Source organism: Xenopus tropicalis, chromosome 4 (assembly GCF_000004195.4).
Source record: "Xenopus tropicalis strain Nigerian chromosome 4, UCB_Xtro_10.0, whole genome shotgun sequence".
In the NCBI taxonomy this organism is placed as follows: domain Eukaryota; kingdom Metazoa; phylum Chordata; class Amphibia; order Anura; family Pipidae; genus Xenopus; species Xenopus tropicalis.
In genome coordinates, this window is record NC_030680.2 from 450,691 (window position 1) to 467,874 (window position 17,184).

The following is a 17,184-nucleotide window of genomic DNA, read 5'->3' on the forward strand; positions in this document are numbered from 1 at the left end:
TCCCCCGCACACATTATATGAGGGATATTACCTGAGTGGGACACGCCCACACCATCCCCCTATAACAAACAGGATTGGGCTACAGACCCCGATGTGAGCGCTATGTGAGGTATTTTGCCCGTTTCCCCCTCCCCCCGGATACAGACGCTGCTCCGCCCCCTACACGCTAAGCCTGCGGAACTCACTGGGGGCGGCGCTTTGGGGTGACGTGCCTAAGTGCTGGCCGGAAGCCCCGCCCCAGTGGGTAGCGTTTGGGCGGAAGTGGTGCAGGGAGGAGGATGACGTAGCTGTGGAGCAGTTGTTGGTTCCGAGTGCGTCGCAGTTTGGAGCGCATGGTCCCGGGGGAGGGGAGTCGGTACCGGGATGGATTTCCACAGTGTTCTGAAGATGGCGGCCGCCAAGCCGGGGTCGGACGGTATAGCGGTGAGTTGTGGGTGGGAATAGGGGGCTGGGAACCGAGCCAGTGGGAAGGGGCACCGGCTTCTACCGGGGTAACGGGGCAACTCTCCCGGGGTAACGGGGCAACTCTCCCGGGGTAACGGGGCATCTCTCCCGGGGTAACGGGGCATCTCTCCCGGGGTAACGGGGCATCTCTCCCGGGGTAACGGGGCAACTCTCCCGGGGTAACGGGGCATCTCTCCCGGGGTAACGGGGCAACTCTCCCGGGGTAACGGGGCATCTCTCCCGGGGTAACGGGGCATCTCTCCCGGGGTAAACGGGGCATCTCTCCCGGGGTAACGGGGCATCTCTCCCGGGGTAACGGGGCATCTCTCCCGGGGTAACGGGGCATCTCTCCCGGGGTAACGGGGCAACTCTCCCGGGGTAACGGGGCAACTCTCCCGGGGTAACGGGGCATCTCTCCCGGGGTAACGGGGCAACTCTCCCGGGGTAACGGGGCATCTCTCCCGGGGTAACGGGGCATCTCTCCCGGGGTAACGGGGCATCTCTCCGGGGTAACGGGGCATCTCTCCCGGGGTAACGGGGCATCTCTCCCGGGGTAACGGGGCATCTCTCCCGGGGTAACGGGGCATCTCTCCCGGGGTAACGGGGCAACTCTCCCGGGTAACGGGGCAACTCTCCGGGGTAACGGGGCAACTCTCCCGGGGTAACGGGGCATCTCCTCCCGGGGTAACGGGGCATCTCTCCCGGGGTAACGGGGCATCTCCGGGTAACGGGGCAACTCTCCCGGGGTAACGGGGCATCTCTCCCGGGTAACGGGGCATCTCTCCCGGGGTAACGGGGCATCTCTCCCGGGGTAACGGGGGGGTAACGGGCAGCTCTCCGGGGCGGGGTAACGGGGCAGCTCTCCCGGGGTAACGGGGCAGCTCTCCCGGGGTAACGGGGCAACTCTCCCGGGGTAACGGGGCATCTCTCCCGGGGTAACGGGGCATCTCTCCCGGGGTAACGGGGCAACTCTCCCGGGTAACGGGGCATCTCTCCCGGGGTAACGGGGCAACTCTCCCGGGGTAACGGGGCACTCTCCCGGGGTAACGGGGCAGCTCTCCGGGGTAACGGGGCAGCTCCCGGGTAACGGGGCAGCTCTCCCGGGGTAACGGGCAGCTCTCCCGGGTAACGGGGCAGCTCTCCCGGGGTAACGGGGCAGCTCTCCCGGGGTAACGGGGCAGCTCTCCCGGGGTAACGGGGCATCTCTCCCGGGGTAACGGGGCATCTCTCCCGGGGTAACGGGGCAACTCTCCCGGGGAAACGGGGCATCTCTCCCGGGGTAACGGGGCAGCTCTCCCGGGGTAACGGGGCAGCTCTCCCGGGGAAACGGGGCATCTCTCCCGGGGTAACGGGGCAGCTCTCCCGGGGTAACGGGGTAACGGGGCATCTCTCCCGGGGTAACGGGGCAACTCTCGTGGGCGGGCTCTTCCCTCTGCTGTGAGTGTAATTATATATATATATATGTGTGTGTGTGTATAGATAGGGCTGTATATATATATATATAAATAAATGTGTATGACTGGGGCACTAAAGGCCCCCCTGCCCCAACCCTACAATCCCAGTACCCTGTATAACTCATATATCTGCTCTCCCATATTCACTGTGTGTATTCTCTGGGTGCAGGGGCTGATGGGAGTTTTATAGGGACCTTAGATTGTAAGCTCACTGGGGCAGGGGCTGATGGGAATGGGATAGGGACCTTAGATTGTAAGCTCACTGGGGCAGGGACTGATGGGAATGGGATAGGGACCTTAGATTGTAAGCTCACTGGGGCAGGGGCTGATGGAAATGGGATAGGGACCTTAGATTGTAAGCTCACTGGGGCAGGGACTGATGGGAATGGGATAGGGACCTTAGACTGTAAGCTCACTGGGGCAGGGGCTGATGGGAATGGGATAGGGGCCTTAGAGTGTAAGCTCACTGGGGCAGGGGCTGATGGGAATGGGATAGGGACCTTAGATTGTAAGCTCACTGGGGCAGGGACTGATGGGAATGGGATAGGGACCTTAGATTGTAAGCTCACTGGGGCAGGGGCTGATGGGAATGGGATAGGGACCTTAGATTGTAAGCTCACTGGGGCAGGGGCTGATGGAAATGTGATAGGGACCTTAAAGTGTAAGCTCACTAGGGCAGGGGCCGATGGGAAGATGGGAATGGGATAGGGACCTTAGATTGTAAGCTCACTGGGGCAGGGGCTGATGGGAATGGGATAGGGACCTTAGATTGTAAGCTCACTGGGGCAGGGGCTGATGGGAGTTTTATAGGGACCTTAGATTGTAAGCTCACTGGGGCAGGGGCTGATGGGAATGGGATAGGGACCTTAGATTGTAAGCTCACTGGGGCAGGGGCTGATGGGAATGGGATAGGGACCTTAGATTGTAAGCTCACTGGGGCAGGGGCTGATGGGAATGGGATAGGGACCTTAGATTGTAAGCTCCACTGGGGCAGGGGCTGATGGGAATGTGATAGGGACCTTAGATTGTAAGCTCACTGGGGCAGGGGCTGATGGGAATGGGATAGGGACCTTAGATTGTAAGCTCACTGGGGCAGGGGCTGATGGGAATGGGATAGGGACCTTAGATTGTAAGCTCACTGGGGCAGGGGCTGATGGGATAGGGACCTTAGATTGTAAGCTCACTGGGGCAGGGGCTGATGGGAATGGGATAGGGACCTTAGATTGTAAGCTCACTGGGGCAGGGACTGATGGGAATGTGATAGGGACCTTAGATTGTAAGCTCACTGGGGCAGGGACTGATGGGAATGTGATAGGGGCCTTAGATTGTAAGCTCACTGGGGCAGGGGCTGATGGGAATGGGATAGGGACCTTAGATTGTAAGCTCACTGGGGCAGGGACTGATGGGAATGTGATAGGGACCTTAGATTGTAAGCTCACTGGGGCAGGGACTGATGGGAATGTGATAGGGACCTTAGATTGTAAGCTCACTGGGGCAGGGGCTGATGGGAATGGGATAGGGACCTTAGATTGTAAGCTCACTGGGGCAGGGACTGATGGGAATGGGATAGGGACCTTAGATTGTAAGCTCACTGGGGCAGGGGCTGATGGGAATGGGATAGGGACCTTAGATTGTAAGCTCACTGGGGCAGGGACTGATGGGAATGGGATAGGGACCTTAGATTGTAAGCTCACTGGGGCAGGGACTGATGGGAATGGGATAGGGACCTTAGATTGTAAGCTCACTGGGGCAGGGACTGATGGGAATGGGATAGGGACCTTAGATTGTAAGCTCACTGGGGCAGGGACTGATGGGAATGGGATAGGGACCTTAGATTGTAAGCTCACTGGGGCAGGGACTGATGGGAATGGGATAGGGACCTTAGATTGTAAGCTCACTGGGGCAGGGACTGATGGGAATGGGATAGGGACCTTAGATTGTAAGCTCACTGGGGCATCACCCCCCCCTTCAGTAGCATCGCAAGTGGGGGGCTGTAAAGGGCTATATAACTAGTGACAGCAGTTTGGGTTGGTAGAGGGGGGTTTACAGTCAGGGGTGAGTTGATGTTTTTTGTCAACCCAAACATCACTGCTGGGTACAAAATTATAGGGCCCAGTCGGAGCCCCCGGGTACAAAATTATAGGGCCCAGTCGGAGCCCCCGGGTACAACATTATAGGGCCCAGTCGGAGCCCCCGGGTACAACATTATAGGGCCCAGTCGGAGCCCCCGGGTACAACATTATAGGGCCCAGTCGGAGCCCCCCGGTATATTATAGGGCCCAGTCGGAGCCCCCGGGTACAACATTATAGGGCCCAGTCGGAGCCCCCGGGTACAACATTATAGGGCCCAGTCGGAGCCCCCGGGTACAACATTATAGAGCCCAGTCGGAGCCCCCCGGTATATTATAGGGCCCAGTCGGAGCCCCCGGGTACAACATTATAGGGCCCAGTCGGAGCCCCCGGGTACAACATTATAGGGCCCAGTCGGAGCCCCCGGGTACAGCATTATAGGGCCCAGTCGGAGCCCCCGGGTACATTATAGGGCCCAGTCGGAGCCCTGCGGGTGGGGGTGGGTGCAGCCATATCAGCAGATGGTTGTACAGGGGATTGGTGGCCATTGGGCTGTAGGCAACCTGTTCTGGGCATTTGCCCAGCTGCTATTTTGGGCCATGTGGGGGAGGGGCTAGAGGAGAGTGTTAGTGGCTAAAGTGCAGATTGTTTGTGCAGTCTGTCCCACAGAGTGGGGTACCCACTCCCCATCTTTACTTCTGGGAGACCCCCCGCCCCCGGGATTTGATCTATTTAGCATTAAACCACTTTTTCGCTCTTTCGTTTCCTGGTTGGAAACGCGTTGCTGGCATCCAATTGTGGCAGAGAGTTTTCAGAAAAGACTAAAACCTCAGTATTGGATCCGTTGTACTCTATTAAATATTGGGGTTCCCTGCTCTGCAGATCTCCCCATTCTCCTCTTACTTACATTTAAATCAGGGAAATGGGTTTGTGTAGAAATCTGCACTCTCCTCAGTGTAGGGTAGTTTGCCCCTACTGTGTGTGAATGTGATAGGGACCTTAGAGTGTAAGCTCACTGGGGCAGGGACTGATGGGAATGGGATAGGGACCTTAGATTGTAAGCTCACTGGGGCAGGGGCTGATGGGAATGGGATAGGGACCTTAGATTGTAAGCTCACTGGGGCAGGGACTGATGGGAATGGGATAGGGACCTTAGATTGTAAGCTCACTGGGGCAGGGGCTGATGGGAATGGGATAGGGACCTTAGATTGTAAGCTCACTGGGGCAGGGACTGATGGGACTGGGATAGGGACCTTAGATTGTAAGCTCACTGGGGCAGGGGCTGATGGGAATGGGATAGGGACCTTAGATTGTAAGCTCACTGGGGCAGGGACTGATGGGAATGGGATAGGGACCTTAGATTGTAAGCTCACTGGGGCAGGGGCTGATGGGAATGGGATAGGGACCTTAGATTGTAAGCTCACTGGGGCAGGGGCTGATGGGAATGGGATAGGGACCTTAGATTGTAAGCTCACTAGGGCAGGGACTGATGGGAATGGGATAGAGACCTTAGAGTGTAAGCTCACTGGGGCAGGGACTGATGGGAATGGGATAGGGATCTTAGATTGTAAGCTCACTGGGGCAGGGGCTGATGGGAATGGGATAGGGACCTTAGATTGTAAGCTCACTGGGGCAGGGGCTGATGGGAATGGGATAGGGACCTTAGATTGTAAGCTCACTGGGGCAGGGGCTGATGGGAATGGGATAGGGACCTTAGATTGTAAGCTCACTGGGGCAGGGGCTGATGGGAATGTGATAGGGACCTTAGATTGTAAGCTCACTGGGGCAGGGGCTGATGGGAATGGGATAGGGACCTTAGATTGTAAGCTCACTGGGGCAGGGGCTGATGGGAATGGGATAGGGACCTTAGATTGTAAGCTCACTGGGGCAGGGACTGGTGGGAATGGGATAGGGACCTTAGATTGTAAGCTCACTGGGGCAGGGGCTGATGGGAATGGGATAGGGACACTGCTGCAAAGACACCTCCCCCCGATAGATTCCTAATGTCTGAATCTGACCCAGTGGAGCCTGTAAGTCGCTGCTGTTCCCTAGTGAGGGGGGTAACGGGGACCCCCACTGTTGATCCCACTTTACAGATCTTTTAATGTCCCTCCCCCCCTACTGTTTAGAGCAGGGGCCCCTGTTAACTCTTTATGTTTTCTTGATAGAAAAGATACAGTCTGGCTGTGGGGCCCCCCAAAAAGGATCCAAAGGTGAAAGGTGTGGATTCTGCAGCGGTGCAGGCCTTCCTCAGGAAGAAAGATGAGGAGACACGGAGAAAAGGTAACCTGCCCACCCCAGCTCCTATTTGCTACTGTCCCTTAGACAGTACAGTATGAGGGTACAGCTTATTGTGTGCCCAGAACATTCCCTCTCTGTATATTTGTATTTATACATATGGGTAGGAGGTGCCATAGTGTTTCCCTTAGACAGTACAGTATGGGGGTACAGCTTATTGTGTGCCCAGAACATTCCCTCTCTGTATATTTGTATTTATACATATGGGTAGGGGGTGCCATAGTGTTTCCCTTAGACAGTACAGTATGGGGGTACAGCTTATTGTGTGCCCAGAACATTCCCTCTCTGTATATTTGTATTTATACATATGGGTAGGGGGTGCCATAGTGTTTCCCTTAGACAGTACAGTATGGGGGTACAGCTTATTGTGTGCCCAGAACATTCCCTCTCTGTATATTTGTATTTATACATTTGGGTAGGGGGTGCCATAGTGTTTCCCTTAGACAGTACAGTATGGGGGTACAGCTTATTGTGTGCCCAGAACATTCCCTCTCTGTATATTTGTATTTATACATATGGGTAGGGGGTGCCATAGTGTTTCCCTTAGACAGTACAGTATGGGGGTACAGCTTATTGTGTGCCCAGAACATTCCTTCTCTGTATATTTGTACACGCTAGTATCGGGGGGCAGAGTTGAACTGTGTGTGTGTGTGTGTTTCAGAGACTGTGGAGAAGAGGAAGAAGGAGGACCTGTTGGCCAAGCGCAAGGAGCTGAAACATGATAGGAAGGCCCGTGCCATGGCCTCCAGGACAAAGGACAACTTCAAGGGCTACAATGGGATTCCGATTGAAGAGAAGCCCAGAAAGCGCAAGCGCTCCGGCACGGAGGAGGATCAGAATGACAACATGGCGGCCGAGGGGGAGGAGTATATGACAGAGGAGGAACTATACGAATACTCTCAGTCTGAATCTGAGCAGGAGGAAGAGGAGGAATTGCCCCCTCAGAAAGTACCCAAACCAGCGCCTGGAAAGAAGCCCCCAACCCCAGCGCTAAACTTCAACGACCTGCTGCGTCTCGCTGAACGGAAGCAGTATGAGCCAGTAGAAGTGGTCCGACCCGTGAAGAAGGAGGAGCGGCTCAGAACCGCAGAGGAGCTTAAAGAGTTGGAGTTTCTAGAGAGGAAAGCCCAGAAGGCCGATAGGAAAGATCCAAAGAGAAATGAGCAGCTTGTAAAAGTCAGTAAAGGTTCTGGAGACAAATATTCCTCACTGAAAGGAACCCATTCCGGAAACTCAAAGTCCAGCTCCACTGAGCAGAATGGAACCATCAGAAAGTCCTCCAGTGATACTGGAAGCAGAACAGAGAAGAGCGGGTCCGTATTCCATACCAAAGAGTCAAAGAAGCCTTCTTCTGCCAAGGACTTGGGCGGTAAAGGTTCTAGACCCAATGTAACGGGGGACAGCAAGGATAGGCACAGCTCTAGCCAGCCTTCTGCAGCCTCCAATTCCGCGTTTGGGCGTCCTTCTGGTTCAGCAAGGCCATCTGGAAGTTCTGGTCCTGGCAGACCACTTGGAGGATCAGGTTCTAGTTCAGGGAAGTCAACGGGAGGATCAGCTTCTGGTTCAGCAAGGTCAGTAGGAGGCTCAGGGTCTGGTTCAGGGAAGCCAATGGGAGGATCAGGTTCAGGGAAGCCAATGGGAGGTTCAGGGAAGCCAATGGGAGGTTCACATTCTAGTCATGGTTCAGGGAAGCCAACAGGAGGTACAGGTTCTGGTTCAGGGAAGCCAACAGGAGCATCAGGTTCTGGTTCAGGGAAGCCAACAGGAAGTTCAGGGTCAGCAAAGTCAGAGAGAGAATCGGGTTCTGGTTCAAGGTCAGTGAGAGAATCAGGTTCTGGGTCTGGGTCAGCAAGGTCAGTGAGAGAATCAGGTTCTGGGTCAGCAAGGTCAGTGAGAGAATCTGGTTCTGGGTCAGGGTCGGCAAGGTCAGTGAGAGAATCGGGTTCAGCAAAGCAAGCAGGAGGACCAGGTTCTGGGAGAGCCCTAGGCTCTGGTTCTAGTTTTGCCCGGCCATCTAGCAATTCCAGTCCGGCTCCTGGCAAGCCTGCTGCTGGTTCTGGTTCCGCCCGACCCTCTAGTTCAGGAACTCCACGCTCAAGCAGTATGGGTCACTCCACCAGCAATTCTTCACGTCAGCCTAGCAGCTCAGGGGCAGTGCGGCCCAGTAGTGGCCCTCCAACCGGTGCTACGCCTAAAGGCCCCTCTCCTCGACCCGGAGCTGGACCCACCTCTGTGCGGCCGAACAGCACTTCAGTCCCAGGTTCTGCTCGTTCCTCCCTTGGCTCCGGCCCTGGGCGGCCGGTGGCTGCTTCGGCAACAGGACAGTTGGCACCGGCAAAACCCAAATGTACTGTGGTGGCTGAAACCATCTCTTCCAAGAACTTTGTACCCAAGTCCATCAATGGGCATATGAATGGCATCAGAACCGCAGCGCCCCCTGGGCACAGACCTGCTATGCGCCCACCAGGTAAGCCACAACCTGTGCTTCAGGGGGTATTGGGGCATCTGGGTTCATGCCGAGTCCCGGCCCAGTGGCACGGAGCTTGTACAGATTGGCTAAAGGGGGCGCTGCAATGAACATAGTGTTTGCCTATTGGTTTAATTAGGAAATATCTGGGGTTTTTATTAATTGCTCTAATCAGGGAAATATATGGAACTAGAACTAAAGCCCCTTTCTACTTCCTGATCCCAAAGAGCAAAGTCAGACAAACTAGCAGCCCAATGAGAAGCCTCTGTATAATCAGCTGCTCGTTATCTAATAGGCTGTAGCTGGGGGAAGGGAGGGGTTTATTTATACAGAGGGTTCTCATTGGCTGCTGGGTTGTCTGACTTTGCTCTTTGGGAACCAGGAAGTAGGTATAAAGATTAACCTAAACCTCCCCCCCGTGTGTCCCTACCCTGCCTGTGTAGTAATGTGTAATTGCCCCATCATTCAGGAGACATTTCTCTTTCAGGCCCCCCCTTGCCCCCCATCACCAGCTCTTACAAACGAAGGATCGACGATGATGATGATTATGATTCAGAGATGGATGATTTTATAGACGACGGGGGCGAATGCCAGGATGAGATATCCAAGCACATTCGGGAAATATTCGGCTATGACAGAACTAAGTGAGTTTCCCCGGAATCTGCCTGAGTAGGGGGTATATCTGTGTAACTGGCAGGGTGGCTAGCAAGTACCCATTGTAAGCAGCAGTCCTGCCCTGCTTTATGGCTGAGATTCTAGCTATCTGTATAACAGAGCATTCTGTCACAGTGGCACAGATCCTATCTGATCCCCCCCCATTGTAAGCAGCAGTCCTGCCCTGCTTTATGGCTGAGATTCTAGCTATCTGTATAACAGAGCATTCTGTCACAGTGGCACAGATAACACAGTAGGACTGTCCCCACCCCACATACAGACCAGTTGGTACAGGTTGGGTTACATTGCATTGTGAGCCCAAGTGACTGCTTTGGCCCAACAGGACCAGCAATGGGCTGACTGGGTGACTATTACAGAGCACGGAGCCCCACGTGTAACTGAATGTTTCTGGGTTCATCTTTGGAGCTTAATTATTAACCCATTCCGAACCTACTAATCCAAGTATAATCCTCTTTGAACCCTACGTACTCATGGGCAATGTTGTGCCAAGCTCAGGCCTTCCTGGGGGGGCACAGTATGTAGGGGAGCCATGGGTGCTGGATTCCCATGATGGCGCTGACTTGTTTCTCGCGTGCAGGTACAGGGACGAGAGCGATTACGCCCTGAGGTACATGGAGAGCACCTTCCGAGAGCAGCAGAAAGAAGAGGCAAGAAGGTAAGTGTCTATCTGCCCGTGCCCACTGCCGGGGGGCCCGTCCATAAATCCCTGCTAGTTTTTAGCCTCCCATTGCCCTGATGTAAATGTGCCAGCTGTATGCCAGTCTTGGCACGGCCCAGGTTGCCATAGTTACAGAGAAGCAGCCCTGTGGGGTTGGGGGGCACCCCGGGAATCTGTGATTCAGTCAGTACCTATGTGTGACTGGGCTGGGCTTGCATGGCGTCTGGGCTACGGGACCGGTAATTAGGGCTATTAATAGAGGAAGCGGTTAGACCTGTCGCTACACGTAGAGTCACGCGTTGCTTTCTGCTTCCAGCCTGCGATTGGGCATCCAGGAAGACTTGGAGGAGTTGCAGCGCGAGGAGGAGGAGCTAAAGAGGAAAGCCAAGCAGTTAAAGGCAGCCAAGAAGATGAGTCGATAGCGAGAAATCTGCGGGTCACCGGAGCGACCGCGTCAGGAACCTGGGGGCTCTCTCCGTCCCGCTGAGACCGTACGGCCGGAGAGCAGTCCCACGCACAAACATACAGATCTGGCGCATCATCCGCTCCTGTTTGTTTTGCACCAGCGGATTTACTCGCACAAGAAACGGCCATTTTTATTTGCCGGAATATTCTCACAGGTCAAGGCTGGACGTGCAGGAAGCAAAAAGGACTTTATATTTCCTTTTATATGAAATCTATCATTAGAGACAGCTCGTTGGAGCCAATAAATTATTGACAGAGTTTATGAGCCGCTATGTTGCATCTATTTACAGTTCTACATTATTTATATCCTGTACAAGTGCACTTACTGACTAGGGGGCTGCTTGCCAGGGGACCGGGCCAGGAAGCCCCCGGGGGGAGGTCCCCATGTGTTTTATCAGCCTGCGCAGCAGCATCCCCCCCTATAGTGTGAGTTTAACCCCTGCCGCTCTGCGCAGCAAACGCACGGGGGTCTCACCAGATATACACGTGTCTGTGTCCATTCCCCTCCTATCCATCTCTTACACGTTTATACACACATGTATGTACGTTCTGATGCAGCCTTGCAGTTTGCCCCTTTAATTTGAGGATCACGTACCTAAGTGAGTGGGCAGATTCTGCCCAATGAGAGGCTTCGGGTTCCAGCTTGCTGTGACTCATGGGAGAGGGGGGGTTCCAGGCAAACACACGTTCCTGCTGGCCCACTGCGCAATGTCTTGTTTAACCCTTTGCTGTTTGTGCCACAAAATGCCAGAGTGGTGTGTCCTTCTCACAGTCTGCCTAATTAGCTAATTAATTAATCACGAGCCTCGCTCTTATTGAGCTTCAATCCTAAGACTGTTATCTCAGCAAAGGCTTCTGGCGCGCGGGCAGCTGCCCCTCTGCTCATCCACTTGCACTAAATGTGTTTTACTGAATAAATGTGCTACCACTCATCTCCCATGTATTCTGTGTATTGGCTTCTGCTTGGCTCTGGCAGGGACGGGGTTACACAAGCGAGCTGGAAAGGGCTCTGGGAGGGAAGGGGTTACACAAGCGAGCTGGAAAGGGCTCTGGCAGGGATGGGGTTACACAAGCGAGCTGGAAAGGGCTCTGGGAGGGACGGGGTTACACAAGCGAGCTGGAAAGGGCTCTGGGAGGGACGGGGTTACACAAGCGAGCTCGAAAGGGCTCTGGGAGGGACGGGGTTACACAAGCGAGCTCGAAAGGGCTCTGGGAGGGACGGGGTTACACAAGCGAGCTGGAAAGGGCTCTGGGAGGGACGGGGTTACACAAGCGAGCTGGAAAGGGCTCTGGGAGGGACGGGGTTACACAAGCGAGCTGGAAAGGGCTCTGGGAGGGACGGGGTTACACAAGCGAGCTGGAAAGGGCTCTGGGAGGGACGGGGTTACACAAGGGAGCTGGAAAGGGCTCTGGGAGGGACGGGGTTACACAAGCGAGCTGGAAAGGGCTCTGGGAGGGACGGGGTTACACAAGCGAGCTGGAAAGGGCTCTGGGAGGGACGGGGTTACACAAGCGAGCTGGAAAGGGCTCTGGGAGGGACGGGGTTACACAAGCGAGCTGGAAAGGGCTCTGGGAGGGACGGGGTTACACAAGCGAGCTGGAAAGGGCTCTGGGAGGGACGGGGTTACACAAGCGAGCTCGAAAGGGCTCTGGCAGGGACGGGGTTACACAAGCGAGCTGGAAAGGGCTCTTGGAGGGACGGGGTTACACAAGCGAGCTGGAAAGAGCTCTGGCAGGGACGGGGTTACACAAGCGAGCTCGAAAGGGCTCTGGCATTGATGGGGTTACACAAGCGAGCTCGAAAGGGCTCTGGCAGGGATGGGGTTACACAGGCATGCTCTGAGGGATTCTGGGAAGAAATGGATTAAACAGGCAAGCTGTAAAGGCCTTTCTTTAACCCATGAGCCACATTCAAATGTAAAAAGAGTTAGGGACCAACACAAGCATTAAAAAAAGGGTTCCCAGGGGGCCCAATAAGGGCTATGATTGGCTATTTGGTGGCCCCATGAGGAGTGGCAGCCTATAGGAGGCTCTGTCTGGCAGTACCCTTGGTCTTTATGCCTCCAAAACTTGCCCCAAGTCAGAAATCCAAAATAAATACCTGCTTTGGGGCCCCTGGGAGCCACATCCAATGGGTTGGTGAGCAACATGTTGGGGACCACTGCTCTCAAGAAATCTGGGAGGGAAAGGGTTACACACAGGCATGATCTCAGGACTCTGGGAGGGAAAGGGTTACACACAGGCATGATCTCAGGGCTCTGGGAGGGAAAGGGTTACACACAGGCATGATCTCAGGGCTCTGGGAGGGAAAGGGTTACACACAGGCATGATCTCAGGACTCTGGGAGGGAAAGGGTTACACACAGGCATGATCTCAGGACTCTGGGAGGGAAAGGGTTACACACAGGCATGATCTCAGGACTCTGGGAGGGAAAGGGTTACACACAGGCATGATCTCAGGACTCTGGGAGGGAAAGGGTTACACACAGGCATGATCTCAGGACCTGGGAGGGAAAGGGTTACACACAGGCATGATTCAGGACTCTGGGAGGGAAAGGGTTACACACAGGCATGCTCTCAGGGCTCTGGGAGGGAAAGGGTTACACACAGGCATGATCTCAGGGCTCTGGGAGGGAAAGGGTTATATGATGACGCTCTGAGGGACTCTGGGAGGGAAAGGGTTACACAGGCATGCTCTCAGGGCTCTGGGAGGGAAAGGGTTACACACAGGCATGCTCTCAGGGCTCTGGGAGGGAAAGGGTTACACAGGCATGACCAGGCTGGGAAGGTTAAGGCATCTCCAGGGCTCTGGGAGGGAAAAGGGTTACACAGGCATGCTCTCAGGGCTCTGGGAGGGAAAGGGTTACACAGGCATGCTCTCAGGGCTCTGGGAGGGAAAGGGTTACACAGGCATGCTTCTCAGGGCTCTGGGAGGGAAAGGGTTACACAGGCATGCCTCAGGGGGAAACAGGCATGTCTCAGGGCTCTGGAGGAAGGGTTACACAGCATGCCAGGGCTCGGGGAAGGTTACACAGGCATGCTCTCAGGGCTCTGGGAGGGAAAGGGTTACACACAGGCATGCTCTCAGGGCTCTGGGAGGGAAAGGGTTACACACAGGCATGATCTCAGGGCTCTGGGAGGGAAAGGGTTACAACAGGCATGCTCTCAGGGCTCTGGAGGGAAAGGGTTACACAGGCATGCTCTCAGGGCTCTGGGAGGGAAAGGGTTACACACAGGCATGCTCTCAGGGCTCTGGGAGGGAAAGGGTTACACACAGGCATGATCTCAGGGCTCTGGGAGGGAAAGGGTTACACAGGCATGCTCTCAGGGCTCTGGGAGGGAAAGGGTTACACAGGCATGCTCTCAGGGCTCTGGGAGGGAAGGGTTAACACAGGCATGCTCTCAGGGCTCTGGGAGGGAAGGGTTACACAGGCATGCTCTCAGGGCTCTGGGAGGGAAAGGGTTACACAGGCATGCTCTCAGGCTCTGGGAGGGAAAGGGTTACACAGGCATGCTCTCAGGGCTCTGGGAGGGAAAGGGTTACACACAGGCATGCTCTCAGGGGCTCTGGAGGGAAAGGGTTACACACAGGCATGATCTCAGGGCTCTGGAGGGAAAGGGTTACCACAGGCATGCTCTCAGGGCTCTGGGAGGGAAAGGGTTACACAGGCATGCTCTCAGGGCTCTGGGAGGGAAAGGGTTACACACAGGCATGCTCTCAGGGCTCTGGGAGGGAAAGGGTTACACAGGCATGCTCTCAGGGCTCTGGGAGGGAAAGGGTTACACACAGGCATGCTCTCAGGGCTCTGGGAGGGAAAGGGTTACACACAGGCATGCATCTCAGGGCTCTGGGAGGGAAAGGGTTACACACAGGCATGCTCTCAGGGCTCTGGGAGGGAAAGGGTTACACACAGGCATGCTCTCAGGGCTCTGGGAGGGAAAGGGGTTACACACAGGCATGATCTCAGGGCTCTGGAGGGAAAGGGAAAGGGTTACACAGGCATGCTCTCAGGGCTCTGGGAGGGAAAGGGTTACACAGGCATGCTCTCAGGGCTCTGGAGGGAAAGGGTTACACAGGCATGCTCTCAGGGCTCTGGGAGGGAAAGGGTTCACACAGGCATGCTCTCAGGCTTCTGGGAGGGAAAGGGTTACACACAGGCATGCTCTCAGGGCTCTGGGAGGGAAAGGGTTACACACAGGCATGCTCTCAGGGCTCTGGGGAAGGGTACAACAGGCAGCTTCAGGCTCTGGGAAAGGTACACAGGCATGCTCTCAGGGCTCTGGGAGGGAAAGGGTTACACACAGGCATGCTCTCAGGGCTCTGGGAGGGAAAGGGTTACACACAGGCATGCTCTCAGGGCTCTGGGAGGGAAAGGGTTACACAGGCATGCTCTCAGGGCTCTGGGAGGGAAAGGGTTACACAGGCATGCTCTCAGGGCTCTGGGAGGGAAAGGGTTACACACAGGCATGCTCTCAGGGCTCTGGGGAGGGGGAAAGGGTTACACACAGGCATGCTCTCAGGGCTCTGGGAGGGAAAGGGTTACACACAGGCATGCTCTCAGGGCTCTGGGAGGGAAAGGGTTACACACAGGCATGCTCTCAGGGCTCTGGGAGGGAAAGGGTTACACACAGGCATGCTCTCAGGGCTCTGGGAGGGAAAGGGTTACACACAGGCATGATCTCAGGGCTCTGGGAGGGAAAGGGTTACACACAGGCATGATCTCAGGGCTCTGGGAGGGAAAGGGTTACACAGGCATGCTCTCAGGGCTCTGGGAGGGAAAGGGTTACACAGGCATGCTCTCAGGGCTCTGGGAGGGAAAGGGTTACACACAGGCATGCTCTCAGGGCTCTGGGAGGGAAAGGGTTACACACAGGCATGATCTCAGGGCTCTGGGAGGGAAAGGGTTACACACAGGCATGATCTCAGGGCTCTGGGAGGGAAAGGGTTACACAGGCATGCTCTCAGGGCTCTGGGAGGGAAAGGGTTACACACAGGCATGCTCTCAGGGCTCTGGGAGGGAAAGGGTTACACACAGGCATGATCTCAGGGCTCTGGGAGGGAAAGGGTTATATGATGACGCTCTGAGGGACTCTGGGAGGGAAAGGGTTACACAGGCAGGCTCTGAGGGACTCTGGGAGGGAAAGGGTTACACAGGCAGGCTCTGAGGGACTCTGGGAGGGAAAGGGTTACACAGGCATGCTCTCAGGGCTCTGGGAGGGAAAGGGTTACACACAGGCATGCTCTCAGGGCTCTGGGAGGGAAAGGGTTACACACAGGCATGATCTCAGGGCTCTGGGAGGGAAAGGGTTACACACAGGCATGATCTCAGGGCTCTGGGAGGGAAAGGGTTACACAGGCAGGCTCTGAGGGCTCTGGGAGGGAAAGGGTTACACACAGGCATGATCTCAGGGCTCTGGGAGGGAAAGGGTTATATGATGACGCTCTGAGGGACTCTGGGAGGGAAAGGGTTACACAGGCAGGCTCTGAGGGACTCTGGGAGGGAAAGGGTTACACAGGCAGGCTCTGAGGGACTCTGGGAGGGAAAGGGTTACACAGGCATGCTCTCAGGGCTCTGGGAGGGAAAGGGTTACACACAGGCATGCTCTCAGGGCTCTGGGAGGGAAAGGGTTACACACAGGCATGATCTCAGGGCTCTGGGAGGGAAAGGGTTACACACAGGCATGATCTCAGGGCTCTGGGAGGGAAAGGGTTACACAGGCATGCTCTCAGGGCTCTGGGAGGGAAAGGGTTACACACAGGCATGATCTCAGGGCTCTGGGAGGGAAAGGGTTACACAGGCATGATCTCAGGGCTCTGGGAGGGAAAGGGTTACACACAGGCATGCTCTCAGGGCTCTGGGAGGGAAAGGGTTACACACAGGCATGATCTCAGGACTCTGGGAGGGAAAGGGTTACACACAGGCATGATCTCAGGGCTCTGGGAGGGAAAGGGTTACACACAGGCATGATCTCAGGACTCTGGGAGGGAAAGGGTTACACACAGGCATGATCTCAGGGCTCTGGGAGGGAAAGGGTTACACACAGGCATGCTCTCAGGGCTCTGGGAGGGAAAGGGTTACACACAGGCATGATCTCAGGGCTCTGGGAGGGAAAGGGTTACACAGGCATGATCTCAGGGCTCTGGGAGGGAAAGGGTTACACACAGGCATGATCTCAGGGCTCTGGGAGGGAAAGGGTTACACACAGGCATGATCTCAGGGCTCTGGGAGGGAAAGGGTTACACAGGCATGCTCTCAGGGCTCTGGGAGGGAAAGGGTTACACACAGGCATGATCTCAGGACTCTGGGAGGGAAAGGGTTACACACAGGCATGATCTCAGGGCTCTGGGAGGGAAAGGGTTACACACAGGCATGCTCTCAGGGCTCTGGGAGGGAAAGGGTTACACACAGGCATGATCTCAGGACTCTGGGAGGGAAAGGGTTACACACAGGCATGATCTCAGGGCTCTGGGAGGGAAAGGGTTATATGATGACGCTCTGAGGGACTCTGGGAGGGAAAGGGTTACACGGGGAAGTGCCTCGGTGCAGCCGCACAGTCTGCCCAGTAGAAAAGTCAGGTGACTGCCCCCCCGCCCCTCCCTCACTAATATACCCCTCCCTCACTAATATACCCCTTACTAAAGCCTCTCACCGC

General features: G+C 55.6%; 1 protein-coding gene across 1 annotated transcript; it reads left to right on the top strand.

Annotated features, from left to right (window-relative positions):
• Positions 1–318: 318 nt before the first annotated feature.
• Positions 319–10,789, top strand: spty2d1 (SPT2 chromatin protein domain containing 1). The gene is given in 6 exon segments (NM_001078966.1): positions 319–423; positions 6,137–6,251; positions 6,928–8,733; positions 9,221–9,377; positions 9,986–10,063; positions 10,383–10,789. Coding segments are annotated over 6 exon segments (2,322 nt in total). The 5' UTR covers positions 319–363; the 3' UTR covers positions 10,489–10,789.
• Positions 10,790–17,184: the final 6,395 nt, after the last annotated feature.